We start from the raw sequence: 27985 nt of genomic DNA, 5'->3' as shown, positions 1-27985 counted from the left end.
GGCCTAAGGCTGCCCTCCCCGTAACCTCTCCTCTCAAAGACGAGACACACGACCAGAGGAAATGCTTCTTTTTATTTCCACTCACAACCCCTCCAAAACGATCAGTCTCCACCCCTCCCTCACCTAGATGCAGCCCCTCCCCCAACACCTTCACAAAACACTGATTTCCTCCCAGAGCTAAAATGAACACCCAGTCACCAATTAAGGCTGTTCTCCACCCTGACCACCTCCCCATCCGCCTGTATATCCACCTGCTCTGCTAACTTGGCCACCTTTTGGTTCCATCCCCCAAATGTAGTTCCCCAAGGTCACTTGGCTTGTTTGGCTTACATTCTATGGGCACCACTCTTAAAACCTTCCTTGGCTTAGTCCCCAGATGGTTCCCCCATCCTATGCAACGTCATTCTGCAGAGCTTCCTGACTTCATTTCCCTGTTTGGGAGACAGTTTCCAAGCTCTCCCCTATTCCCTGAATTCCCGGTAGGTCTCTGTTCCTCAGCTGTTACTTAAGGGTATAGATGTTGACTGAGGCCAAACATGCCGTGATTCTTGGGAGAGAGGAGGGGGGCCAACTCAGAAAGGACAGGAGAGGAGACAAGGATAAAAGGGGAGAGAGAAGGGGGCGGGGGTGGGGGAGGAGGGAGGGAGGCGTTCGGAAGGAAGCTGGGCACAGGGGGATGACAGAGGGATGGGCCCTCCCACCTCAGCCCCAGAAACTCAAGGGAGCCGGAGCTGAAGACCAGCGCCCCCTACGGCCAAAGCCCTTGCCCGGCTAGCTGTTTCGGGTCCTCTGGCTTCGAGCCTTGTACACTTCGATGAGCAAATCCTTGACATACTGGATCTCCCGCTCCACCGACTCAGCCCTCTCCCTCAGCTCCCGGTTCCGTGCCTCCAGCCCCTGGCACTCGCCCTCCAGGGCCTCGCCCTCTGCGCGCTTCCTCTGCCGGTACCTCAGAGCCGCCGACTTGTTCTGGTCCCTCTTCTTTTGCTTGCGGTCCCCGCGGGCGGTGGCAGGATTGGGGTAGGGGGCCGGGCGAGAGGGTGGAGGTGGAGGAGGGGGTTGCTGGGGTGGGGGCAGGGGCGCCAACCCCGAGTCCCCTGGCCCGGCCTCGCTGCGGCAGTAGATGGCTAGCAAGTCGAGGGTATCCAGGGCAGGAGGCTGGGGGAGGTCAAAGGTTGGGAGGGGGAGGGGCAGCGGGAGGGAGGGTGCTGGTGCTGGTGCTGGTGCTGGTGCTGGTGCTGGTGGCTGCGGAGGTGGGGAGGCGGGTGGGAGGAGGGGAGCATCAAGGAAGAAGTCTTCCATCTGCTCAAGTTCCTTCTTGAGGAGGGAGGCCATAGCTTCCAGATCGGGTGGGGGAGGGGAAGATGAGGGGAGGGCACCTGAAGGCAAGGGGGGCTCCAGAGGGAGAAGGGCTGTAAAGTCGACCCGCTCGGTCATCCAGTCAGAGAAGCCGTCACCTAGAGGATTGGAGAGAGACATAAAGTTTCTTGAGATCCTAGTCCTCCACCCAACCAGGTCTCAACTCATGACTGCCTCATTCATCTCATTCACTGAGTAAAACCACCAATCAGCCAATTAGTCAACCAACCAATCAAGAAACCATCAAAGCAGTCAACAAACCAACAGATTAGCCAACTAACCAACAAACCAATAGATTAACCATCTAACCAACCAATCAACTAACCAGTCGACCAACCCACCACTAGTCAACCAACCAACCAACCAATCAACCCATTAACCAACTAATCAATGAACCAGTCAACCAACCCATGACCCGAACAACAAAACAGTCAACCAGCCATTTCTTCAACCATGCCAACATCTTCTTTACTGATTACCCTGCATCTGTCATTTCTCGGATTTACTCTCTAGTTTATTTCTTTCTTTCTTTAATGGAGGTAATGGGGATTTAATCCAGTATCTCTGCATACTAAGCACACACTCTACCACTGAGCTATTACCCTCTCTCTCTAGTTCATTCTTTTTTTTTTCCCTAGTTCATTCTTAAATACAAACTGGATCACACATAAACATACTGTTTCATCTTTAATTCATTACTGAAAACCCACAACTTACCAAGCACTTGAGATACACTCATGAATAAAACAGTTCCTGCCTCGCGGGCTCTGCCATGCTTTCTTCCACCTGAAAAGCTGTTCCCTTTGGTCTTTTCATGGCTCATTCTTTAGGCTGGAGCCAAAATGTTATGAACTTGGAAAGGGTTTCCTGGCTCCCCATTCTAAACTAGTCCTTGGTGTCATTTTTTTTAACTCAGCTACTAAGTGTTTCCCACTTATTCCCATACATCATCGTTTAATTTGTCTCTTGTCTGTCTCCCCAGTAGAGTATGTGCTGCAAGGGAGCAGGGATCGTATCAGTCTGGCTCCCAGTTGTATCCCCAGCACCTAAAACAGTGCCTGCCATAGTACAAGTGCTCAATAAATATTTACTGAATGAATGAATGAATACTTCCTTCTCCCCTGCCCCCCCCACCTCCATCCTTTGTCTGCCCTTACCTGCCAGGGGCTCTCCCCCCCCTGGAAGCCCGCCCTCCAGGGCTCCCCCAAGGACCTCATAGGGGCCCAGGGGGGCAGGGGCCAGGGGGAGTTTCCCATAGTCTACGAGCCAGCCCAGCCCGCTAGCTGGGAGCAGGGTCCTGTCCAGCTCCAGCCCCAGGGTCGCCAGGAGTGACATGGCTGCAGTGCGGGCGCTGGGCACGGATGGCAATGAAGGAGGCTGCACCAACAGCTGGGAGGAGATTCTGGAAGTTGCTCAGCTGGGCGAAGACAGGCACCAAGGCAAAAGTGGAGGACCTACAAGTGTGAGACAAAAGCGAGTGGGTCAGAGGCCAGCCTCTCCTACCCCCAAAGCCACACCCCAGTTCCCCAGGATACTTTCTCCTCCTTCCTGCGGTGTTTGGATCTACGGCCTGCACTTTCAGAATTCTAAATCTACCCTTTCTTTCCCTAGAGCTGAGCTACACCCACTCCCAAGGGAATTCTCTTTAGGCCTGACACTTTTCTTCAGACTTCCCAAGATCTAATCCTTCCAATACAGAAACCTAATAGTCTCCCAGGGGAATTTCCCTAAGACCCTCCCACCCACCCCATAATATTCTTTTTAATAAATAAAACTCAATCCCAGGGGAATTTTGTTCCAGCCACACCTCTTCCTCTAAAATATTTTCTTTACGCCGCACCCCCTCCCTGGATGCCACCTCAAATCTGTTCCCAGGGGAACTCCCCCTTCCCCGCCCCTTCATCAATGTCATGCAGTCAAATCCCACTCTTCTCTTTGAATTTTGCGGTGACTTCCTCTGTCCCTCCAAGTCCCGCCCCCAAGGTTAATTTTAGCTCCACCCTTCTCCAATCATTCCTCAAAGGCCCCGCCTCTTTATCAGGTAGGAACCCCACCCCTCAGCTAATAGTTTGCTTAGCCACGCCCCTCTCACAATAGGTACCCCCCCCCAGCTCCACCCTCCGCGACGCCTCTTATCCTAGCTCCATCCCTTTAATGGGTCGTTTCTAAGCCCCGCCTCCTCCCCATCAATCTAAACCGGCCTCCGGCCCGTCAAGTGCCCGAATGGAAGGGAGGGAAGTTGTGCTTTGCGCAAGAGCAAAGTGGAGACGGGAGGGTGGACTGGGCCGGCGGAAAACAGCTCCCTACTCCCCACCATCCGCACGCGGTTCTCACGCTGAAGACCACAGCGCATGCTCCGCCACCAGAGCGGTCCCATTGCTCCCTCAGACCTCCGCCCTCCTGGTGGTCAGTGCGCATGTGCGGCTGCTTACTGCCCGCCTTAGCACAAGGACAGACTCCACTGGAGAGATGCGCATGAGCAATCGCGGTCAGACATACTCGGCGAAAAAAAAGAATCACACGTTCCCTGAAGGCTAGTGCGCAGTCGCAAACGCACGTGGACGTCTTTAAAACCAACATCGTCTGGACGAACGCACCCTCCCCCCATAGAGCCGATTGCGCATGCTCGGCTGCGCGCGGACGGCCCGTCTTTGCTCTTCTGCGCCTGCGCGACCGTGATTCTTCACTCTCGTCTCCCCACCCCCCAGGTCCGGTTGTGAGGGCCGCGAGCTTCGAAAGGGCGGGAAAGGCGGTTGGAGAGGGAGAGGCGAGCGGTTACTCACTCCATGGCTGCGGAAAAGAGAGGCAGCGGCGGCCTCAGGTGAAGAAAGAAGGCAGGAGCGGAGAGCGCAGGCGCGGTAAGCGCGGAGACTGGCCGGGGCAGAGGGGTCGTGGCTACAGAGCCATGGCCGGGGCTACGCGGGCGGAGGCAGCGTCGCGGTAGCGTGAGGACAGATCGTGATCTGAGGATGGGGAATGAGGCGGCCCCGGGGACTGGGGACAGATATACGGGGGACGGCGCAGCACGGCCTGCCGGGATCCTTCCGCGCCCCGCCCCGTGCGGCGCCATTCGGGAGGCGGGTTGGGCCCTACCCTCGGGATCCCGGGCTCGGTCCCCCTCCTCCTTTCGACCCTGGGGCTGGGCTCTCTCTTTCCTCCGACCTGAGAGTCTGGGCCCGCTTTCCTTCCGACTCCGAGGTTCCCATCCTCCCTTTCCTCTGACTCTGGGGTTGAGTCCTCTCCTTGTGATCTGGGGCCCCTGCTCCCTCTGATTCTGGTGATTCTGTCCCTCCTCTTCCCTGAGATCCGCACCAGTTCATCTCTCCTTTCCTTTCCTGTGCTTCACAAATTTCCGGCCAGCCACATGCTGGTCTCTCCATCCCTCAACTGCTTTCCCACTCTGAGAACCCCTTTTGGGGGTTAGAATTGCATGAGTCACAGACGGTGCTACATTCAAATCACTGACCGGCTAGGCGAGGGTGGCCTTGGGCAAATGACTTAAATTCCCTAGCCTCATAGATAAAGAACTATCTGTAAAATGTGGAGAATAATCAACTACCCTGTGGGGTCGTTTGTGAGACTCAAATAAGTCGATGCCTGTGAAACCTGGATCCAGCCTCAAACGTGCTCAACCCCTTTTATTATGATAGTAATAGGGAGGAACTCTGGGGCCCAGTCTCTCCCCTTACAGCCCCCCTGACAACACCTGTTAATAGCCCATTCTTGGGTCTCCTTCACTCTTCCAAGGTGATTTTCAGCCATCCCCATCCCCCCATCCCGAATGATGGACTCAGCCCTATCTCGGTGCAGGGAGTCAGGCAGCATCGCCCTCTTGCCTTTTCTCTGTCCCCTGCCCGTCACCCCTCAGCTCTTATCCTCAGCACTCCTTTCAGGCCAGTTGGTTCATTCTTCTGTCCCTGCCCCTCACCTAGACTTCCTTTTAAAGGATCCTCTACCTTAGCTGCCCCTCAATAGGTCAGTCTTACAAACCCTGCCAAAAATAGATCTATACTTCCATTTGCTAAAAAAGAGGGACTTCTCACCATCCCCTCCCGGTACCCTGGGCTTTCCACCAGCCTAAGTGGGTGTGTCTTTCCTCTGCTGCAGAATCCCTCCCTTTCCTACCCTGCCTTCATCCACATCAGAACTGTACACCTGAAGTGCAACTTTTCATCACTTTTGTTGGCACTTATGAGAATGAATCAAGATCCAAAGAAGGTGAGGTACCCTGATCCTGAGAGTTACCTGGGGATGAAGACACGCAGGCTTTTTTTCTTCCAAATGCATGTGCTCTTTATTTTCCTTCCAGTTTTATTGAGATATAGTTGAGAGAGAGAGCACTCTGTAAGTTTGAGATGTACAGCCTAATGGTTTGACTTAGATCCCTCAGGAAGTGATTACCTCAATAAGTTGAGTGAACATCCATCATCTATAGAGGCAAAAAGAAAGAAATAGAAAAAATACTTTTTTCCTTGTGATGAGAGCTCTTAGGATTTACTCTCTTAACAACTTTCATATCTAACATATAGCAGTATTCATTGTATTTATCAGATTGTACATTATATCCCTAGTGCAGGCTACTGTTGCATACAGAAAGTTCCTGAGATCTGACCACCTTTCCTTGGAGTACTTACTGTCCACTCTGCCAGTATTTGAGCGCTTGCTCTCTCGGGGCTACATTGTTGCCTGGGCCACACAGAGTAGTGGTTAAGAGCACAGACCGGAGCCAAGTTGCTGGGTTCAAACGCTGGCTACACCCCACTTACTAGCTTACTGGCAATTTCCCTGTGCCCCAGTTTCCATGAATAGTAGCAGAACAAAGTGTGGAGTTTAGTTAATAGAAACGTACAAGTGTATGTGGCCATTACAGTACTGTTTCTTAGTACTGTTAGGAGATTAAATGATTAAATGAGGCCAAGTGCGCTTAGACTAGTGGCTGGCGCACAGTGGGTGCTACATAAGGAGTTTTCATGCTTCTAGTTATTGAGGTGGATGTGTTTTATCTCCATTGCTAAGCAGCAGCAAGTGCTTTGAAAGGTCTTCCAACTTTTACATGAGATGAAAGGACCAACCTCCTTCCACTCAGGATAGATGTTTAAGCAATAGCGGGTAGGATTAGGTTAGACTGTTGGTCAGAGACCGCTGGCAGTGAGGGGGCAGAGTCACCCCCAGTCTTCTGCTTCTGAAAGGGCCTTCTAGGTAAGTTATACAGTGGACTAGGTAGAGTAGTTTTCTTTAAATAGGTTTTTATTGTGGAATAATTGGAGATGTACAGGAAAGCTGCTGAGACAGTACAGAGAGTTTCTGGGTACCCCTCATCCCCTTTCCCTCACCCTTGACGCCTTATATTCCTCCGATAAATTTCTTACAGCGCAGGAACCAGCATCAGTACATGTCTGTTCACTGAACTCATCTTTGTCTCCTGATTTCCCCACTTGTTCTCCATGCCTTTCCTTTATTCCAGGATCCCGTCCAAGATGCCATGCCCCACTTAGTTGTCGCATGTCCTTAGCCACCCTGGTCTGCAGTGGTTTCTCAGACTGCCCTTGTCTCTCATGACCCTGGCGGTTTTGAAGAGCACTGGCTGGGTATCATGTGTAATGCCCCTCCATTTGGTTTTGTCTCATAGACTGTGGATATGGGTTTTTGAGAGGATGACTGGGTAGGATCCTTAATGACTAGAAAGGAACTTCCTAAAGATGGGAATCATGCTGCCAGTTGCTCGCAGTGTGTGCTGACCAAGAAGACCCTGAGTCCCCGTCCCAGCCCCCTTGTGCCTTTTTTTACTCTCTCACTGTAGGATCCCACAGAGTTGAGTCCTGGTGCCAGCAGCCCCACCCAAGCAGCCTGACTCAGTCCTGCTCAGTGGGTGCCAGTGTGCATGGCCCCCTGGCCCTTCCAGTGTATTCTGATTTATGGGCAGTGGGTCATCAGTGGTGCCTGTGAGCCCAGGTCTTGGCACCCTAAGCCCTCTCCCCGTGCCCACTCCGATCTGAACCCTTTGGCCCCTTCAGGCCTCAGATGCCTCGGCCTACCCCAACTTCACAAAATCTTCCAGGGTCCAGGTGCCCCTGGCCCTTCAACTCCTGAGCTGGGGCTGAGAGCATGGGTGGGGCTGCTGGGACTCTTTCTTCAGTGCGGAGGAGCCAGGCTTGAGGTGTGAGGCGGCCGTTGCAGGGAGGTTGCATCACCCTGGCTCTTTGATGGGGAGGGGGAGTAGGGGGATTCTCTGGGGGCCCCCCTGCACACCTGGCAACAGTTCCCAGTTAACGGAGCCCTGGAACCCTGAATGGAGAGAGGCCCCAGCATAGCAAGGGAGGGAGTCATTGAGCGGGAGGGAGCAGCTGGCGCAGGACCATGAGAATCAGGCTCAGTGCCAAGAATGGGCTCAGATCACAGGGGCTGACCCACTCTAGCAAGGGCTGAGGCCCGGAGAGGTGAAAGGAGTTGTGTATGATCACACTGTGAGGTAGAGCCTGGACCTCCGCAAGGTCCTGCAAGCCCCAGGGAGAGCCTGGCTCCTCTCAGTTGTGGGGGGGCCCTGACCCCTGGCTCAGGATGCAGCCTGCCAGGGGGCCACTAAGTCTGGACCTTCACCTCAGGTTTGCTGCTGCTCACAATTGCCAAATTCTATTGATTGTGACCCGCCCCTCCCCACCCCCCTGCCCCAGAGGAGGCCCTCTTCGCCTGTACTGTTACTGATCCCCTCACTGGTTTCCCAGCCCAGCTGACAGCCTGGCATGATGGAAGAGGCACCGAGTTTCCGTCAGATGGATCCAGGTCCCTCAGCCCACACCGCATAATCCTGGCTGGGGGTGCAGGCAAAAGTCCTTACTCTGCCTGGGCCACGGCTGCCTTCGGAAAAGTGGCTCAGAGTGTGCACTCGAGCCAGCCTGCTGGATTCACATCCAGATTCTACTGCTTCTTTGACCCTCAGCAAATGGCATCATCCCTCTTTGACTCAGTTACCTCATCCATAAAATGGGTGGAAGATGACCCACCTCACAGGATTGTTGGGAGGATTAACTAGATAAAGGTGTGTAAAATTTCTAGAATGGAGTCTCCCTAATTATGAGCATTAATTACTTCTCACTAAGGTTTGGGTGCTGGAAGGATTATGTGAAATGACGTGGGTAAAGCCCAGCACTTCCTCGGAGCTCCAGGTCAGCACATGCTTCTTTCTCTTCCTATTCCCACCACACTTTGTTCTTCTTTCATAGTCTCCTCACAGGCAGATGTCTGTGGATGCAACTTTCCCTGAGCACTTAGAGGGTAGGTCAGGACCCTCCTCAGTCCCTAGACTCGTTCCTCACAGCCCCCAGCCCTGTGCCACTGCCTCAGTAGGTATCAGTTCATTTTTAAATGAATTGCCCAGGCACAGAGACTGAGGAATTCAGTACTATGGCCCCTGAAGAGGCACTAGGGCAGGTGTGTGGGTCATTCAGGCCAGGAGGGCAGGGGTTAGGGGTGGGCGTCTCAGCAAACAAGGGCAGGAAGGCCAAGGCCAGTTCAGTTGGGGAAAGAGCAGTGCGGGGGCCAGGCACACAGCACGGGGCTGCCTCGTGGCCCTGCGGCTCAGAGTCCGCCAGAGCCCCTTCCCTCCCCTCCCACCTGCTACGCCTCCTTCAGCCGAAGCAACCACGGCTCTTGGAGCCTGGCTAGGCCATGCACCTCCGCGCCAGCTCCAGCATCTTCTGTGGCCATCTTCTCTATTCCCTTCCTGTGGCTGCTATAACACATCACCACAGACTTAGCGGCTTAAAACACACACATTTATTCCCTTTGGAGACCAGAAATCTAAAAAGGGGTCCTAGAGGCTCTAGGGGAGAATCCATTCTGTTGCCTTTTCCAGCTTCTAGAGGCCATCTGTGTTCCTTGGCTAGTAACCCCTTCCTTGAGTCACTTTGACCTGTTTCCATCATCACATCTCCTATCTCCTCCTGTGATCTTCTTGCCCTCCCTCTTATAAAGACCCTTTTGATTCCATTAAGGCCCACCCAGATAACCCAGGACAGTGTCTCCATCTCAGGATCCTGAATTTAATGACATCTGTCAAGTCCCCTTTGCCATGTGGTAACATACTCACAGGTTCTGAGGACTAGGATGTGCACATCTTTGGGAGCCACTATCCATCCTCCTACAGCTCTCTCTCAGAGACTCCACGTTCTCATGTGAGAGGTAAAGGCTAGCACAAGCCCTGGGGTGCCCTCTCCCTAATGTGCCCACAGACTGTTTGAGAAGGACAGGGCAAACTGAAGGTAATTGACAACATGATCTCCTGGAGCTCAGGACACTGTCACTTACCACTGTGTGGCCTTCAGCAAGGTACCCTCTGTGCTGCATCAGTAGAGCAGGGACAATAGCAGAACTCTCCTGAGACGGCAGTGGTGAGGACCAGAGATAATGCGTGGAAAAGCCTAGAACATTGCCTGGCTCAATAAGCCAGCCAGCCCTGCAGGCCAGGTGCTGGGCAGCTGTTCCTGCCTGAGGGTGCAGAGCGACAGATTTCACAGAGGTTAGAAATGCAGACTTTTCTTCGAGATCCAAGTTTTAAAAGGTTGATGAGTAATTCAGAGAAACTCCAACAAATCACGAGTGTGGATAGGCTGGGGCTGAGAGCCTTCTCTGACCTTTGCATGCAGTGATCCCCACCTGCCCCTCCAAATCTGTCATCCTCTGGCCAGAGCAGAAGACAAGGAACTGAGTCCTCCTCAGTCAAGTCACTGAGAATTTGGGCCACACCCCTCCCTGCTGAAAGGGCACCAGCCTTGCTCAGACTCTGCCCAGTCCTGTGGAAAGTTGGGGAGGCAGTGTTCGTGGGGAGCAAGGAAGGGGGTCTCTAGGCAATCATTCGGGAGGGTGGGGTGCCTGCAGAAGTAGGGCTGGTGTCACCCTGTCTGTTCTTTGTCAGCTGTCCACACCCCCAGCTGGAGGCTGCCACCAATACGTGTAGTTAAGTGATTTGGGTTTCTTGCTTTTTGTAGCTGGGGGGCCGCCTCGGTATGGGGGTGTTGAAGAGGGCTTCTGGGGGCTGGGCGGGGTTAGGTACCGGGGAGGGTTCAGGGAAGTGGGGTTTTGCTCAGGGATGCTGGCGGGGCACAGGGACTTGTGTATGAGCAGCATCCTTTATACTGGAGCTGATGGCTGTGTTGAGTTAAGAGCGACTGTCAGCTCTGAGCCAGGAGGGTGATGTTCAGTCCTTTTTTTTGCTTTGGACAACGTTTGTGTTTTTGTCTGTGTTGAGGCATGTCACGACCCGTCACAGCCAGAGCAGCCTCACCTGATGTCGGTGTCCTGTGGAGCCGTCTATGTCTGGCAGGGGCCTGGCTGTCGGGCGGTTCTTCCGTTCCCCACAGCAGACCTGCTTGGCCTATCCGATGGGGGAGGGCAGGTGGAGATTGATGATGGGGCCCGGGGGTGCAGCTGCAGCTCAGCCTGGATCCCTGCCTGGAGGTGGGCCTTGATTGCACCAGCACACACACCCATCCCTGGGTTGCTTGGGCATAGAGGAAAGTAGCAGGCCCTGAGTGAACCCAACCAGCACCCGCCAGGGTGGCCAGTCGTGGGGGAGCTGAGGGGGCCAAGAGAGAGAGGGTTTGAGGCAGAGGCAGGGACCCACAGCAGGAAACCTCACAGGCCCAAGAGGTCCCCTGGGTGCCCCCTCCACATGTGGGGACTGCCCCATGGGGAGCATGGCGGACTGGCGGGCTCCTGGGCCTTAGACCTGTTAGATTTGTTCAAGAGCCCTTTGCCCTTCTCCTCCTGCCCGCCCCCACCCAGAGCAGGAACAGACTGGGGGTGGGGGTGCAGGAAAGAGCAGCCAATGCCCCCCCACTTCGGTCCAAGCTGCCAGAAGTCTTGCCTGCTGCCTGCAGTGAGGGGAAGCAGATGGCACCGAATTGGATTTGAGAGTGAAACCTGAAGTACTAAACTAGTCTGGGAGGTGATGGAGATGGCCTGGGATGTCATTCCTGGAAACGGGAAGAGGGTACTGGACATGGCATTCGGGGGTGAGGGGGAGGGGTCACATGTCAGTGAGAAAGGTCACATTAGAGTCTCTGGAGGCCCCAGCTCGGCTCTGGGGTCAGACACCCTCAGTCAGTCCTAACTACCTGTGAGACTTCGGGCACGTTACTAAGTTCTCTTGACTTCCGTTTGCTCATCTGTAAGATGGGAATGCTTTGAGTTCCCACCCCCTTGAACTGTAGTAAGTACAGGTAAAGTGCTATCAACAAAGGGCCTGGCACGTCACAGACGTCCAGAAATGTTTGTGTGGAGATTGACACCCAGGGACTGGTAAGGGCTGTGGTTGTTGGTTCTAATCTCAGAATCAAAGCCACCCTGCCCCCTAGCTCTAGTGGTTTTCACCTGGTTCCCCAAGAAACCATTTCCGTGGCAACTGCCTCTGGCACCACCTGGACCTTTCCGTTCTTCCCCCACTGACATCACTGCCTCTCCCCTGGGAGAGATGCTGATGTTGATCACAGGAGAGAGGCTGGGGAGGGAGCACAGGTGTGTGTTTCTGCCTACACACACAAATGCACCTCCACCTGCTATGCTCTTGGCCCTGGTGCTTCAGCCCCTCTCTGAGTCTTGTATTGGTGGTGTGTTCGTGCCAAGCCGCATTTCCACAGGAGCCCCCGATGGCCTCAGCTGACTGGAGCATTTCAACTTCAGTCTCCTCCACAACCCATCCTCAGCCAGCTTTACTTGTCCCCAGCGTGTTGTTAGAAACAACTCTGCCCGGCCCCTGCCTGCTTCTGCCCTCAGCCCCTCCCTGGCATCCCATGCTAGGTTGGTTCGTTCAGTGGCTTTATTGAAATACTCTGTAATTCACATCCATTTATGAAAGTGTATAATTCAGTGGTTTTTCAAATATTCAGAGTTGTGCACCCATCACCACCATCTACTTTTGGATCATTTTCATCACTCCCATGCTTATTAGCAGTTACTTCCCATTCCCCCATCCCTAGGCAACCACTAATCTGCTTTCTTTCTCTGTAGATTTTCCTATCTTGGACATTTCATATGAATGGAATCATACAATAGGTGGTTCCCTTGTGTCTAGTTTTCTGGGTTCACCCATTTTGTAGTATATATCAATACTTTATTCCTTTTTAAGGCTGAGTCGTACTCCATTGTGTGGATATACTGCATTTTATCCATTCATCAATTGATGGACATCTGAGTTGTTTCTACTTTTTGGCTGTTATGGAATATGTATGTACTAGTTTTGTACGGACATACGTTTTCATTTCTCTTGGGAAACCTGGAAGTGGAATTGCTGGATCATAAGATAACTATGTTTAATCTTTTGAGGAGCTGCTAGACTGTTTTCCAAAGCAGCTGCACCATCTTACATTCCCGCTAGTGATGAGTGAGAGTTCAAGTTCTCCACATCCTCACTAACACTTGATATTGTCCAGCTTTTTTATTATTGTCATCCTAGTGGCACCAGTGAACTGGTATCTCATTGTGGTTTTGATTCATATTTCCTGACAGCTAATGATGCTTTTCGCATGCTTATCAGCCACTTGTGTATCTTCTTTGGCATCTTGTGGTTTTAACACAGAGCCTTTAACACTGCCTCAAGGAAGCAGGCTCTTGCCCATCTGAGCTTTTGCCTGAAATGAGCCCTTGATCTAACTCCTTCCTCCCTTAACTCTTCCACATCCTTCAGAACAGGCTTAAACATCCATTCCTCCTCTAGGAAGGTGTCCTCGACACTCCCTTGGACTTCCTATAGGTTCTAACCAAAGCTCTTTCGTGGTGTCTACCATATTGTCCAATACTTTTATCTGTTACCCTGAATAAACTCTGAATGATTTGAGGGCAGGGACCTTATCTTATCCTGACTTTGACATCTATGTTGACATTGGGCAAGTTACTTAACTCTAAAAGGGCGATGCTAATGGTACCTACCCTGTGGTAGGAGGAGTGAGAGCTCACCGATTAGTACTTGAAAAGTGCTTAGGATAGTACCTGGCACAAAGCAACTCCTGAATCCGTTTATTCCGTTGACAAGCAGTCACTGAGTGCCCGCCATGGCCAGCAACTGTTACAGACACTGGGGATATGGCAGTGGAAGTCATGGGCAAAAATCCTGTTCCTCATGGAGCTGGCGTTCTGATGGGGAGACAGACAACAAACAAGATCCATAAATTGAGTGGATTATATTTCAGATGGTACTCGGTCCTAAGGATAACCAAGGAAGACCTCCCTGAGTCGGTAACATTTTAGCAAAGACCTGAAATAAGGAAAGGAGGGAAGGGAGTGTGCCAGAGTGCCATCTGAGTAAGATTGTTCCATGGAGAGGAATCAGCAAGTGCAAAGGCCCTGAGGCAGGAGTGCTTTGGGCATGTGTGTAGAACAGCGAGAAGGTCAGTGAGACTGTGGTGGGATGACGGAGGCAAAGAGTGGTTAGAGATGGGGGCACCTTTTGCCTCTTGGGAATAGTGCTGCTGTGAACATTTCTGTACAGATTTTTGCTTGAACTCCTGTTTTCAATTCTGGTAGATTTTCTTTTATCACATTTGTAACTCAGGGTTTTTAAGGGTGTTGCCCATGCCATATTGTCTTTGTTTGCCCAGCACAAGGCCTGTCCTGTCCTGAGTCTCAGTGGATGTTTGTTGACTGAATGAATGAGGAATATTTGTGAATTACCCAACACATGCAGAACACAGTGGTGCCAAATGGTTAGTGCTTTTATCATTATTTTTAAATAAGTGCAGTTGGAACTTGGCAGGATTGGCAGGATTTTCCTAATCTCAGGTGCTGGCAGATTGTAGGGAAATGGTTGTCTCAGGCATTGCCAGTCAGAATAAAAATAGGTACAGGCTGGTTGGAGGACAGTCTGGTTGTCCCTAGTAAAGCCAAAATTCGGGTATCCATGGCCAGCAATTCTGCTTCTGGGGATCTGTCCTGGAAATGTGTCTGCGCCTGTTCCCAAGAAAGCACGAGTGTGCATGCTTGTTGCAGTATTATTTATAGTAAAGAAAAATCGGAAGCTTCCCAGATGTCCATCGGTAGATGGATGTGGTTTAGTCACACTGTGGACTGATATACAGCAGCCAGAAGTGAAAAATGTTGAGAAAACTCTGCAAACTGTGGAGTGACACATGCAGTGTGTACCCTGTGTAGCAGAGAAAACCAGGAGTGAGATCACTTCCTCTGGCTGTTCACAGCACACACGAGTTCACAGACAGAAGATACACCGCAGCTTGTGACGGGTTGCCTCACAGGCACGGGGACCAGGGTGGAGGATGGTGATCAGAGGAATCTTCACTTTGTCAGCGATGCTCAGAACAGTATTTTAGAGAAAGGACTGGTGTATTGATTGTGTAGTTTAAATTTCAGTGTTAAAAATGCGGTTAGGTAGAGAAGGAAAATATTTTTCAGTACAAGAGAAAGGAACAAAATAGTTCTTGACCAAAAGGTAGGAGGCCCAGAGCCAGAGTATGCCTCAGATATCATCCAATCTTTTTCTTTTATATTAAGAGTAGTCGTTCTAGAATCTTCCATAGAGACTACACTTCTGGTTGTTTCCTGACTTCTTTTCCATGAGCAGCTAATTTCCCATGGGGGAAATTGCTGTTTGTCCCGCCACCTGAGCTCCTCCAGGTGCAAGTTTGGGCCTCAGGGAGGAGTAGGGGGTGTAATTGCTCATTACCCGTGAAGTTACTTCTTGGGGTAGAGAGTTTCCAAGGGAAGGAGAGAAGAAGAGAGATGGATGGGTGAGAACCTGTGAGCCCAGGAAGCAGGTAGGTACCATTTGAGGCAGTGCCCCTTTGAAAGCGTTTCATCTGTCCAGTGAGGATAACAAGCCAGCTGAAATGACCTCTAAGAGACAGTGAAAAACAGTGCAGAACGGTGTGTGCGACACGCAGTCTTTTGTGTACAGCGGGGGAGCGTGCAAGCGGCATTTGCTTACATGCACCAAAAATCTCTGGAAAGAGGCACGAGGAACCTAAAACCTTGTCTCCAGGGAAGAGAGGTGGCTGGGGAGGTTGGGGGCACCACAGAGACCACAGTGTTCCCTTTGGTACCTTGTGAACCTAGAACCATGTGAACAAACTACCATGTTTCACTACCATGAAACAAACCAGGTGCAGAAACTATCTACAAAAAGAATTTAATTTTCGTTTTAAAAAATACCCAGCAGTATGTTATTGGGTGGATTGGGAAATGGAACATGACATGCCTCCTGGGCAGCTGGCTGGCATACAGGGACACTTAGGGACCTGTTCATGGCACCAGGGCCTGGTCTGGCAGCAGGATGGGCAGAGGGGCTTTCCACAGCCCTTCCCCCTAGGGAGCAGACAGACAGACAGACAGACACACCTCCTGTTTGTCCGAGCAGGTCTCTAATGCTTGACGCAGGTTCATTCTGCCTGGGAGGGTGAGAGACCTTTGGTGTGCCCGTCCTTGGGGAGGAGCAGGCCGGAGGAAATTTGGACCAGAGTCCTAGGCAGCTTAAGGAGTTGAGAGAGGACAGTTGAAAACTGCGTCTCCCTGATCTCTGTCCCACCTCCCTTCTGGGGACGCCTTGTGCCCTGGAAGAGAGGCGGCCTTTAGATGGAGGGGCGAGCCGAGGCTTCTGTGCTGCAGACCGGCTTAGAAAAGCACCTCTGCGCCTCTCTGAGGCTCCATTCCTGCAACTGGGATACCATATCCACCAGGCAGGTGCTTGTGTACGAGCAGGACAGAGTAACTCAGGTCACCACCAGCTCCTGCCAGACGACTGCAAGGGTCTTGCCCCATTCCAGCCCCCAGCCACCTGGGTGAGTCTTTCCAAACATAAATCAGATCCTGACACATTGGGAACCCTCCCGTGGCTTCATAGGGATCTGGCCACACTGGCCTCCCTGCCCTGGAACCCGCTGAGCGCACTCCTGCCTCGACCTTTGTGCTGCTGCCTCTTGGGCCTGGATCAGCCAAGACGCTGCTGAGGTCTAGTAACCAAGCTGCTGATCACTGATCAGTTGATTGCATTCTGGAAGGGCAGGCTCTCTGGACTCATCTGTTCCCTGAGATTTAAAGGGATTTTCTTTGACCCAAGGGAGAGAAGAGGGGCACAATTCAAGAGAGACGTAAGAAGCGAGAGTTGGTGGGCTTGGGCCTGACGTATTGGTGAGACAACCCAATGGAGATGACGGTGGGGGCGGGGGGGACAGAAGAGGGCCAGGGAGTCCTTGCACTAACACAGCAAAGGTACCAGCTGGGCCTGGCGTTTGAGCCTCAGCGGGCATCAGATTTCCCCAGGCTGGGCTGATGACTACGAGAGGCAGTGGTACCCTAGGTCTCTGATTTTCCCCCTTTTTCTCTCCCATCTCTGCCCCCCTCCTCTGGTCTCTCTGAGCCATGGTCACACTTTTTCTAAGCGTTAAATAGCCAATTCCATGGGGAAAGGGTAGTTGACAGCTCCTGTCCTGCCTGGGTGTTGTCTGGGCTCGGCTGTGCCAGCAGCGCCACCAGGTGTCATAGGTAGGTAGCAGGAGCATTTGCTCCTGTCTCTTCCCAGAATTTGTGTTAATAAGTTAACATTTCCTGGTCCCCGAGGATGCACCAGGAACCGTGCTAAGTGCTTAATGTGAATCAGACCATTTCATCTTCACAGAGACTGAATCAGCCCCTTTTTTCAGTTGAGGAAACTGAGGCACAGGCTATGAGCCTAGAACTAAGATCCAGAGCTAGGAGTAGAGGAGCAGGCACTCAGGCGACGGGCTACAACGCCTGCTTCTCATTGCTGGGCTGTATCTTGGCAGCTGACTGACAGAAAAGGACGGGCAAAGGCTTCTGTCTGCAGAGCCCTCAGAAGTCCATGGTCTGGACTTCTAATGACAGCTACCGATGGGCCCACTCCCGACCCATCAGTGGACTAGACAGACGTGGGTCACATTCCTGGGCCATTTCTGGGAGCCCTGGGAAACAGTCCTTTGGCAGCCTCATTGCTGTCCCAAATGAAAGCGAGTTTCTATTATGAAGGAAGGGTGTGGATCTGGGGGTTGGCAACTGGCTTGGCCCTGGGGGATGAGCCTCGTTGTGGGAGGGTCACTCAGGCTTCTGCGGTGAGATGATCGGCTGCAGTTGGGTCAGGAGGGGAAACAGGGTCACGGCTTTGTCTCCACTAAGTGGACTAGCTGGCAGTCTGCCTCTGTGAGCCAGCCCTCCACCACATTCCCCACAGCCTGCTCCTGCTGCCACCATGCAGAAGCTGGCCTGTACGTGTATCACTCCCTCGGCTCCTTGTCTGCCCAGAGGAGCCCACTCCTCTTAAGACTTAATTCTGACATCTCCCCCTCCCCTGCCCCAGAAAGAGCTGGATTCCCTTCCTGGGACTAATTTTCACTGCTGTGTGAATTGGAGAAGTCACGCCACCTCTCTGAGCCCATTTCCCATACAGGAGGTGTTCAGTGTGCTGCTACCCAGTGCCCCTGGCCCAATACCACTTACGTAGGCAGCACTCAGTAAATGGTAGTTATTATTCTCTGTCTGTTGGTCAGTCACATTTATTGAGCACCCGCTGCATGCCAGGCACTGCTCTAGGATACAGAACAAAACAGGGAAATCTTGCTCTGTGGGTTTGACACCATCACCACCACAAGCCCTCCTTGGTGTTCCAGGCCACCCTGTCCCTCCTCTCTGTCGTAGATGGCCTGTTGTTGCTGGGTGTCCCACACATCCACGCCCCGCTGAGGTTGCCCCAGTGGTGGAGGCTGCCCAGATCTTCAGAATCAAAGCTTACTGTTCTTTCCCCTCTAACCCCACAGTTGCAGTACCCCGTGCCCTTGGCCCCGATGCACAGAGCCGGGCCTGCCCTGGCCCATCACCCCTCACTCCAGCCCCTTTCTCAACCCCAGCTCCAGGGTGTGTTTCCATCCATTTGTCTATATTTAGTTCTGTCCCATTCTTTTTCTCCCCCACCCTGTATTAACTTCCTATTTCTGTTGTAACAAGTTGCCACAAGCTTACTGGCTTAAAACATCAGAAATATTTCTTTCACAGTTCTGGAGGTCAGAAGTCTGAAATGCACGTGCAGGGCTGGGTTTCTTCAGGAGAACCTGGGTTCTGCCTTTTCCAGCTCCTAGGGTCCACCTGCATCCCTTGGCTCATGGCCCCTCCCTCCATCTTCAGAGCAGCGGTGTAGCCATGTGTCTCTGGCTCCTCTCCTGCCTGCCTATTTCACTTGAGCCCTCATGATTACATTTAAAGCCCATGTGGGTAGTCCAGGATCATCTTCCCATCCTGGGATACTTAATTTAATCACAGCTGTGAGGTCCCTTTCTGCTGTGTGAGGCCATGTATGCACAGGTTCTGGGATGAGAGTGTGGGGGGCTCTGGGGGCTGTTACTCTGTCTGTCGCACACAGCTCCCCCATACCATATCCTTCTTAATCTTTTTTTTTCCTTCTTGATCCAAGGCTGAGGTCCCCCCATGTTCATTCCCAGAAAATGCCCATGTTCCAGATACGTAAGGGCAGGGGCTAGGACAGGGTGGGTGGGAGAGTCCCGGGGCTCGAGGACAGTGCTGTCTGCCCCTCAGCCTGCTGTCGTGGTCCCACCCCAGGGCTTTGTTCTGGCTCCTCCCTCTGGCTGCCTGGTTAGTCCCCTCCCCCTGCACCGGCGCCCCCACTTCCCCACTTCTTCCCCTGCACCACTCAGTATTTTCTCCAGGACATTGAGCCTCTCCTGACACTCCATATAATTTCCCCGTGGTATCTGCTGTTCACCTGTCTCCCCTGCTGGAATGTGAGTGCCACAGGGGCAGAGGCTCCTGTCTCGTCCACAGTCATGTTTCCAGGGCCTTAAATAGTGTCTGCACGTAGCAGGTGCTCAGAAATACCTGTCATATGAATGAGCGTGGACTGCAAAGGATTCATGTGCTTTCTGTGACCCCCCCCCACCTCGGAGGACAGGCCTTTTTTCCTCTCTGTGTTGTCATCACTATACGCAGGGTAGGGCTGAGTAAATGTAGAGTGAATAACAGATAAAGTTAGGGTTTGGAGTGGCTAAAGAACGAAAGGTGGAGGTGAGGTTACTGGACCTGAGTGGAGGAGCAGGCGACAGTGGAGAACTGTGATCCTTGCAGCCGGGAATGGGGTGTGTGTGGAGGTGGGAGTCCCAGACTTCCCTGTGCTGGGTAGGCAGCCAAGTGTGGTTTGGAACACAAGGGCAAATGCAGGGTTGGTGGCTCTGCCAGTAACTCCCTTGGTGACCTCGAGGCAGCCACTTTTCCCTCCAGGGCTTGGATCCCATGTGGGCGAACAACGCTGGCCGCAGCTGTGGCTGCCCAGCCCCAAGCATCTGGCCCAAGCACGCCCTCCACTTTTTCCAGGAAAAGCACCATTTCTCCAGTTTTCGTACCTCCCTGCTTTCCCACAAGCACCGTCAGCTTCTCTTTTAGGAAAGCTTACCCCATTGGTAAAAGTGGAAGAACCCTCACAGAGGGCAGAGGGTTGGTTTTGGGGGTTTTCCCCCCAGAGCTCACAATAGTGTGTATTTGTTCAGCCACATTTGTGAGAAATTCCCAAAGTTCTGGTTGTCGATGGCTTTGTTAACCAGGACAGATCCTGCAGAACCATCACTGTGTTTCATTTGGGGGCAGATTTATGCATTTCCCAACTTGGGGTTTTCTCCTGTCTGTCCCCAGAGTCCTGGCTCAGGCCCAGCCTCTTCCCAGCCACCTGACTAGCCTCTGCCCCTCCAGTCCATCCTGGCTGTGTTAGTCCTCTCCAGACTTAAAGTCCCTCCATGGCACCCTCAAAATAAAGTCTGAGCCATTATCGTGGCATTTGTGGCTCCACCAGCTTCTCCCATTGCATCATGGGATATCCAGTCAGGGGTCCCCAAGACCACCCTCAGGTTCCATGATTTGCTAGGAAGACAAGTCAGCAAAGCTGTTAAAGTCATAGCTATAGTTTATCACAGCAAAAACAAACAAACAAAACATGAGCAAAGGGAAAAGGTATACAGGGCAGAGTCCAGGAGAGACCAGGTGGAAACTTCCAGTTGTCCTCTCCCAGTGGGGTCGCACAGACAGTGCTTAATCCTCCAACAGCAAGGTGAGCGCTCAGGCAGAAGGTGGCCATCAGGGAAGTCTTGCCGTCCAGAGTATTTTAGCGTCAGTCACACAGGCTCAGAGCACCAGTGTCACTGACCTTTGCTACTTAGTCTCCAGCCCCCACCCTGCTCACCCCCAGGTCAAGCTGATACCATGTGGCCCAGGGTCCACCTTAAAGACACTCTCTCGGGCAGGATTCTCCACGGGATTAGAGGTTCTCTCCCAGGGCAAGGCAAGGGCCAGTCCTTTGGAATGTGCGGGGTTTGGACCACCCAGGTGTGCATTTCAGCCCTTCTCTACACACAGTCCTCCGGCCACACCAGGTCACTCAGGATCCCAGAGGCGCATCTCTCTGCCTTCACCCAGGCCTCTTCTCCCTGTCTCCTGGCTGACCCCATGTCCTTCAACACTTGGCTCAGGCAACTGCTCCCTGGAACCTGGGCTGGGATAAGAGCCCTGTCCCTGCTCCCACAACCTATGACCCAGCCCTGTCTCTGCCTACAGCCCCATACTGAAACTGGTGTCTGCTGTGTCTCTAGCTGCCTTGAAGGCAGGGGCCATGGCTTAGGTAACCTCTCTGGGCCTCACGCTCCTCATTTGTCAAATGGACTTGCTTTCAGGAATGAGAGCAGTGATAACCAGGACAGGCTGGATCAGTACGCGTTCACTGTTAGTAGTAGATCCCTGGCATCCGAGGTGTTGGAAAGAGATGAGGCATTTAATAAATAGTGAACCCAGTGACCCATGAAACCGGACAAGCCCCAACGGAAGATTGTTTTTCTTGTGGTTTCTTAATAGTATAAAAAGCAAAGAACGTTTTATAAATACTCTTCTGGAAAATTTTAGCTGCAGCTTATTAGTAGCAGACGCTCTCTTGGGTGCAGCCTTGAGAACTGAGACACGTAGGTGTATCTGTTCGGACACTTCTGGCCACTGGTGACAGCAGACCCAGCTCAAGGTGGCTGCAGCGAGGAGGGGTGTTCTTGAGCGAGAAGGAGTCTAGGGCGGGGCGGGGTGCCGGTGGTACCTAGGGCTCAGATGCTTGACGTGATTAGAGTGAAGAGACAGTCCTCAGATGCCCCTGGAAGAGCTCTATAAAAATGCCAAGGCCAGGATCCTGCTTCTAAAGAGACTGGCGTCTGCGGTCTGAGCAGCATACATTTTGCTGAGTTGGAGCAGCCAGTTGAGATCTGCTGGCATAGACCAGGCCCCCTTGTCAGCTTCCTGGAAGCACGTGGCCATTGTGGAGGAGACCCAGCAAAAACGGGTCTGCGAGGAAGGCAGAGGGTATGGTGGAAGGTGGGGAGGGGCCGCTTCAGTAGGTTTTTCTCTGACTCAGGCCGGGAGAGGATTCCCAGAACACTTTGAAAAATCAAGACGGCCAGAAGAGGGCGAGGGAAGAGCAACAGGACTCGTGGGTGTCTTCTCTGGGCCAGGCAGGCGGCCCCTCAGTCGTGGCATTGTGTATTCTTCACCATGCCAGGGGGGTGTCCTTCTCATCACAGGTGGGGAAACTGAGGCAGAGAGCAGTTCAGGAGTGACCTGCCCCAGGGCCCACCGCTAGTAAATGGCAGGAGCAGAGTTCAAGCCCAGGTCTTTTCTTTATATCTGCAAACCAACTTTGTGCCTGAAAACAGTCTTGCAGCTGTTTTTTGTTCTTTTGGTAGGGAGGGTGGTAATTAGGTTTTTATTTATTTTAAAGCTGGGGATTGAACCCAGGACCTTGTGCATGCTAGGCACACGCTCTACCACTGAGCCATACCCTCCCCTGTTGCAGCTGTTTTTAGATGAAAGGAAAATAAGAATCTGAGGGTGTTGGATGGAAACGGGTACAGAAGGGCGGCCATGCCCCCACAGCAGGGCTGCTTGCCCTGTGACAGGGGACCCATTTGATGGAGTGGAAATGAAGAGGGATCTGCAGTGCAAAGGCAGGGGTCTAGGGCTCACTGTTGTGGAGGGGTTGCAGGTTGCTTCAGGCTGAGCCTCCCTTCCCCTATCTGTGCGCCAGGGCCACTGACCCACCTTCTGCATAGGACGGCTGTGAAGCTGGCCAAGGAGAGTGTACAGAGCTCGGTGCTGGGCACACAGAGCTGCCAGGGCCGGGGTTAGCGGCCTGAAACTACCCTGGTCTCTATGCAGGAATCAGCACTTCTCACCTTGCAGCCCGGGGACCCGCTGAGCAGTGGCAGCCAACAGTGAATTCCTTTTAAACTTGAGGTCAGCCACAACCCCAGGTCTTTTCCACGAGAACTTCACAGCTGGGTTCACGGCCCCTCCCGGACCCCCTTCTCTTCTTTCCTCACCAGGCTCTCCCTCCCCAGAGTGACGGTGTAGCACTGCCTGCCAGCACCTGACCCAGCGCTGGCACTGTCCTGACGGGGGAAGCGGAGTCTCTCCTCATCTGTCAGACACTTTCTACCCCCAGCTGTTTGTTTCCTGTGTCTGCGCTAACAAATTATTATAGACTTGGTGGCTTGAAACAATGCAGATTTATTCTCTTGCAGTTAAGGAGATCAGAGTCCAGAATCAGTCTCACTGGGCTGAAATCAAGGGGTCAGCAGGGCTGGTTCCTTCTGGAGACTCCGTTTCCTGGCCTTTTCCAGCTGTTAGAAGCACCTGTGTTCTTTGGCTCATGGCCCCTTCCTCTGTCTCCAAGCTCAAAGTGCATCACTCTAGTCTCCGCTTCCAGCTTCTGTGGTCCCTTCTCTATTCCAGCCTCCCTCTGCCTCCGTTTTATAAAGACATATGTGATGACTGGACCCACAGTTTGTCCTGTATTGTCTCCCCATCTCGAGATCTTTAATCATTCCCTCTGCCATGTATGGTGACACACTCTCAGGTCCCAGGGAGTGGGATGTGAGCATCTTGGGAGGACCACATGTTTGGTATGTCCTCCCACATCAACTCCACAGGAAACCATTTAAGGCTCCCGCCACCTGCAGAGGAAGCCTGAGCTCTTCAGACGCTACTCGGGGCCTGGTGTGGTGTTACTTCCACAGGCTGGTGCCCCTGCTGCCTTCATCCCAGCCTGCAGTGCCAGCCCCATCCACGCCTACGTCACCATTGAGGCAAGACAAGGTCTGATTGAGAGCCAGCCTAGGAGAGGCTTGTGTAATTCAGTAAGTCCATCTGTCCCACTCGGATTATGATTTGAAAACCTGGCTGCACAAGTTCACTGGTTCTTCAGAGTGAATTTACACCCTGTAATTCAGGTCTTTTTAAGAAACCAAGCTTATCAATTATGTCTCTTTATTATACAGAAAGAATGGACGTTTGGAAACTACTGCGAATTAGGAAGGAGACCATCCACGTGTAGTCCCAGCACCCAGAGACAGCCCCTGTGTGCTCTCAGTGTGTTTCTTTCCCAACCCACTTTGTTCAGAGTTGTTCTGTTTTTCCACAACTGAAATCACACTGCAGTAGTGAATATCCATTCTGTTCCCCTTTGTTGTCATTTCCTGAGTTTCTTGTGTGTAGTTAGAGGCTGTATCGGATATAATGCAGATCTTCCCTTCTATTTGATACCTAAGGGACCCCCTAGTTGGGTGTATGGAAATGCGCTGTCATCCGGTGCCCACGCTGCGTAAGGAGGTTCGTGGATTGGGTCAGTGGGTGCAGGCCCACGGCCTGGGGTCAGCTCCTAGTAAGTCACCGCAGCTCTCTGAGCCCCAGTTTCCTCATCTCAGGTGGGGACGAGATCCTGCCTCCAGATGGTAGTGGGAATTCTCATCTGAGCAGCCCACACTGCTCCCAAGCCCTCTCGCTGGTCAGTGCTCAGTGTGCTACCATTTCCCTAGAAATGCCTCTACCCACATGCCGTCTGGCCCTTTCCTCTCCAAGTCACCTTTGACTTTCCAGCTAACAGATGGCTTTGCTCCAGGATTTTTCAGCTAGAAATTAACAAAATCCAGTCAGCTTAAACTCACTGAGGATGGGTTGGCTCAAGGAGCTTCTGATGAAGATGAAGTGAGCCTGGTGGGCAAGACTGGCTTCTGGGGTCTCTCTCTCTCTCTCCCCCCCGCCCCTTTCCTCTCCCTCCAACTCTCTCTCTCTGATGGCAGCTCACTGTCTCCTGCTGCAGGGGCTGAGAAGATGGGGGGTGCCCAGGTGTCCACCTTCTGCCCTGCACCTGCAGGCAAAGGAGGCCGCCTGCCTCTGAGCACCTGGAGAGAAACCCTGGGGAAGGTCTTTGTTGGCTGACTCATACCTTGATGTCCCCTTGAACAGTCACTGCGGCCTGGGCGCCAAGCAGTGGGTCTCATACCCACCCCTGAGTTAGAAGGAGGGTGGGAGGATGCGCTAACATGCCCTCCAGCCTCCTGAATGCTGCAGGGTGTGCGCGGAGATGGCCTTTTGCTCCAAGGGCCCGTCTCTCTGTAGGGTCCAGAAGGACACTCGGGGTGGCACTCAGCTGAATTAGTCTACACTGCCCCCAACCCACTTTCGGTCAGCAGGGAAACCTGGGGAGCAGGTCCTGAAGGTATTTATCCACTTCTAGTGCCGCTAGCCAGAAGCGCCTTGACTCTGACTCCTTGGGCTGAGGCTGCCTCAGGTGTCTGCTCTTTAGCCCCGTCCTCAGCAGTGGGGGCTCCCTTGGGTGCTGACCTTGGCCGTGGCCGGCCCAAGGCAACCTAGCTCCTAGTGCTTGACCCCTGGGGCAGGGGCTGTGCGTCCCGATCCTTCTTTCTGAGCTTAGCAGGCCGGGTTAGGTTCTGCTGCGGGAAGAGGAAGGGGGGCCGTTTGTTGTCATTATCAGCCCTGCAGACCAAGCTCCATCGTGCCGCTGAGGCTGCCTTTCCAAAACTGCCATCTGATCATGTTACTTCCTTTGCTTTAAAAATCTTTCCAAGGTTGCAGACGCCAGTGGATTTGCTTTGGGAGCCGGAGTAGCTGCCGCCACCAGAGTCTGGAGCCATGAGCGGGTTTAATTTTGGAGGCACTGGGGCCCCCACAGCGGGGTTCACGTTTGGCACCACAAAGACGGTGACAACCACACCAGCTACCAGGTTTTCTTTCTCTACGTCTGGCACTGGCGGGTTTAATTTTGGGACTCCCTCCCAGACAGCCGCGAGTACCCCTTCCACCAGCCTGTTCTCATTCACTACCCAGGCTCAGACCCCAGGATTCAGTTTTGGGACCACCACTCCTGCTGCGGGAGCAACTGGGTTTTCTTTAGGGATCAACACTCCGAAGCTAAATTTGAGCAGCACGGCTGCCACGCAGGCCACGGCGCAGCCCACCGGCTTTGCGCTCAGCGGCGGCACCCTCACCAATGCCATCTCGAGCACCGTCACGTCCGCCCAGGGCACAGCGCCCACTGGCTTTGTGTTTGGGTCCACCACCACCACCACTGCTCCGTCCACCACCCCCGGGGGCTTCTCATTCACAAGTGGAAGCACATCCCAGACCGGGACTACTGGCTTCAGCATCAGCTCCACGGGAAGTTCGGCCCAGCCCACAGCCCTGGCCGGCTTGCCCTTCACTCCAGCTGCCACTGGAGCTGGGGCCACACAGCCTGCTGCTCCCACACCTACCACTGCCACCACCAGTGCCGGGCCCACGCTCTTTGCCTCACTGGCCACTGCTCCAACTTCATCCACTGCTACTGGGCTCTCCCTTGGTGCCCCGGCGACCACGGCAGGAACTTCCGGAACAGGAACACTGGGCTTCAGCTTGAAGGCCCCCGGAGCAGCGTCCACCACCTCCACAGCAACAACCCCCGCCACTGCCACCACTGCCACCGGCTTCGCCTTGAGTCTGAAACCACTGGCGCCGGCAGGGATCCCCAGCAACACACCAGCCACTGGGGCCACCGCACCCGGTCCTGGTGCAACTGCCGGGGTGACGGCCAGTCCCGCCATGACCTACGCCCAGCTGGAGAGTCTGATCAACAAGTGGAGCCTGGAGCTGGAGGACCAGGAGCGGCACTTCCTGCAGCAGGCCACGCAGGTCAACGCCTGGGACCGCACACTGATCGAGAACGGGGAGAAGATCACCACCCTCCATCGTGAGGTGGAGAAGGTGAAACTGGACCAGAAGAGGCTGGACCAAGAGCTCGACTTCATCCTGTCTCAGCAGAAGGAGCTGGAGGACCTGCTGAGCCCACTGGAGGAGTTGGTCAAGGAGCAGAGTGGGACGGTGTACCTGCAGCACGCCGACGAGGAGCGCGAGAAGACCTACAAGCTGGCTGAGAACATCGACGCGCAGCTGAAGCGCATGGCCCAGGACCTCAAGGACATCATCGAGCACCTGAACACATCCGGGGGTCCCGCCGACACCAGCGACCCGCTGCAGCAGATCTGCAAGATCCTCAATGCGCACATGGACTCGCTGCAGTGGATTGACCAGAACTCGGCACTGCTGCAGCGGAAGGTGGAGGAGGTGACCAGGGTGTGCGAGGGGCGGCGCAAAGAGCAGGAGCGCAGCTTTCGCATCACGTTCGACTGAGAGTCCCCCCCACCCCCATCCCCCGGCTCCGAGGGTGTTCAGCTGGGCACGTGCAGTCATTGTCTGGTTTTTGGTTGCAATGAAATCCTGCTTTGCTTGTTTCTTTCTTTCAAGCAGATGTGCTGTTAAGAGAACCATTCTGTGGTTTGACTTTTTGCCTTAGTGAATAGAAAGTATTCTAAGCCTCTGGTCTAGGCAGCAGCCTAGTGGGTATGGTTTCTGCGTGTGTCGTTAGTGTATCCTAGACCCTCCCCACCTGCTGCAGCCACCCTCCTCCCAGTGCTGGGGGAGTGCTGATCCGCCTGAGAACCGCCTGTCTCCCAGCCAGGGTACACTGGGCGGCCACTCTGCCCAGCACACAGTCACAGGTGCGAGAGAAAAGACTCAGCTTAAAGAACCTCCATCCTCGAGGGGACGGCAGCCTGGTATAAGTGTAAGCAGTACAAAGAAGGGACTTACGAATGGAATGGGTAGTGGGGTGTAGAATTTCAGAGGAGGAAAGACAGGTCAGACAAGGGACTTGAATGAGGTTTTGAGAAAAGAGGTCTTCACGTTGCCTAGCTGACACGTCCTTACCCCCCGCGTCTCCTTATTTTAGTCCTCACCTCCTCCAGGAAGCCTTCTTGACCACCTCAAATCGGGGTCACACGGCCATCCTATGGGCCCCACACCACACTGAGCTTGCCAGCTGGCAAGTTTGGTAACACTCGCCATGTTGTATTCTGCTGACTGTTTACTTCTCTGCCTCCTTGTTAGATTGTGAGCCCCCCTGGACAGGGACTGCCTCTTGTTCCCCTTGTGTCTTCAGCACAATCCCTGTCACATTTGTCAAATGGATCAACAGTGGAGATAAAACCCAGCATAAAATATGAGTCAACAGAATGCCAGTCGAAGTGACCAGGGTGCCAGACGTGGCCACAGAATTGGTTCTGAACCTCCCAAAGCCAAAGCCAACCTGGTCGGTTACACTGAGAGCCATGGTGTCCAGAAGGCAGAAGCCAACCAGCTACATCCCACTCGTCTTTTGTACTTGTCTCTTCCTTCTGCTGCACTCTCTGAAATCCCTATGACTGTACATTGCTTTTCTAAATAAAAATAAAATTTATTGGGGAGCAGAAAA

General features: G+C 53.3%; 2 protein-coding genes across 7 annotated transcripts; one reads left to right on the top strand and one right to left on the bottom strand.

Moving 5' to 3' along the window:
- Positions 1–53: 53 nt before the first annotated feature.
- On the bottom strand, positions 54–4279 carry ATF5 (activating transcription factor 5). Of its 5 annotated transcripts, none has more exons than XM_064489545.1 (3): positions 4143–4279; positions 2517–2813; positions 54–1457 (listed from the first exon to the last, which is right to left on the bottom strand). In XM_064489545.1, exons 2-3 carry the CDS (start codon positions 2692–2694, stop codon positions 772–774), a joined length of 864 nt encoding a protein of 287 aa, XP_064345615.1. In that variant the 5' UTR covers positions 2695–2813; positions 4143–4279; the 3' UTR covers positions 54–771. The 5 variants fall into 5 exon arrangements, with proteins under 5 accessions (XP_064345615.1, XP_064345617.1, XP_031315005.2 ...); XM_064489547.1 differs by lacking the exon at positions 4143–4279 and adding an exon at positions 3792–3854; XM_031459145.2 differs by lacking the exon at positions 4143–4279 and adding an exon at positions 3694–3818.
- NUP62 (nucleoporin 62) lies at positions 4078–27985 on the top strand. Of its 2 annotated transcripts, XM_064489544.1 has the most exons (3): positions 4089–4217; positions 5467–5577; positions 25269–27985. In XM_064489544.1, the coding sequence occupies exon 3, from the start codon at positions 25333–25335 to the stop codon at positions 26863–26865; it is 1533 nt and encodes a 510-aa protein (XP_064345614.1). In that variant the 5' UTR covers positions 4089–4217; positions 5467–5577; positions 25269–25332; the 3' UTR covers positions 26866–27985. The 2 variants fall into 2 exon arrangements, with proteins under 2 accessions (XP_010991466.3, XP_064345614.1); XM_010993164.3 differs by lacking the exon at positions 5467–5577 and having other exon boundaries at positions 4078–4217.

Source organism: Camelus dromedarius, chromosome 9 (genome assembly GCF_036321535.1).
Source record: "Camelus dromedarius isolate mCamDro1 chromosome 9, mCamDro1.pat, whole genome shotgun sequence".
NCBI lineage: Eukaryota > Metazoa > Chordata > Mammalia > Artiodactyla > Camelidae > Camelus > Camelus dromedarius.
This window is presented reverse-complemented; position numbering and strand designations above follow the sequence as displayed.

Excerpts from the sequence above, each read along its gene's own strand:
- ATF5 (XM_064489545.1), bottom strand. The coding sequence starts at position 2,694 with ATGTCACTCCTGGCGACCCTGGGGCTGGAGCTGGACAGGACCCTGCTC. Across the intron at positions 1,458-2,516 it reads GGGGGGAGAGCCCCTGGCAG|GTGACGGCTTCTCTGACTGG; the intron begins GTAAGGGCAGAC and ends CCAATCCTCTAG.
- NUP62 (XM_010993164.3), top strand. The coding sequence starts at position 25,333 with ATGAGCGGGTTTAATTTTGGAGGCACTGGGGCCCCCACAGCGGGGTTC.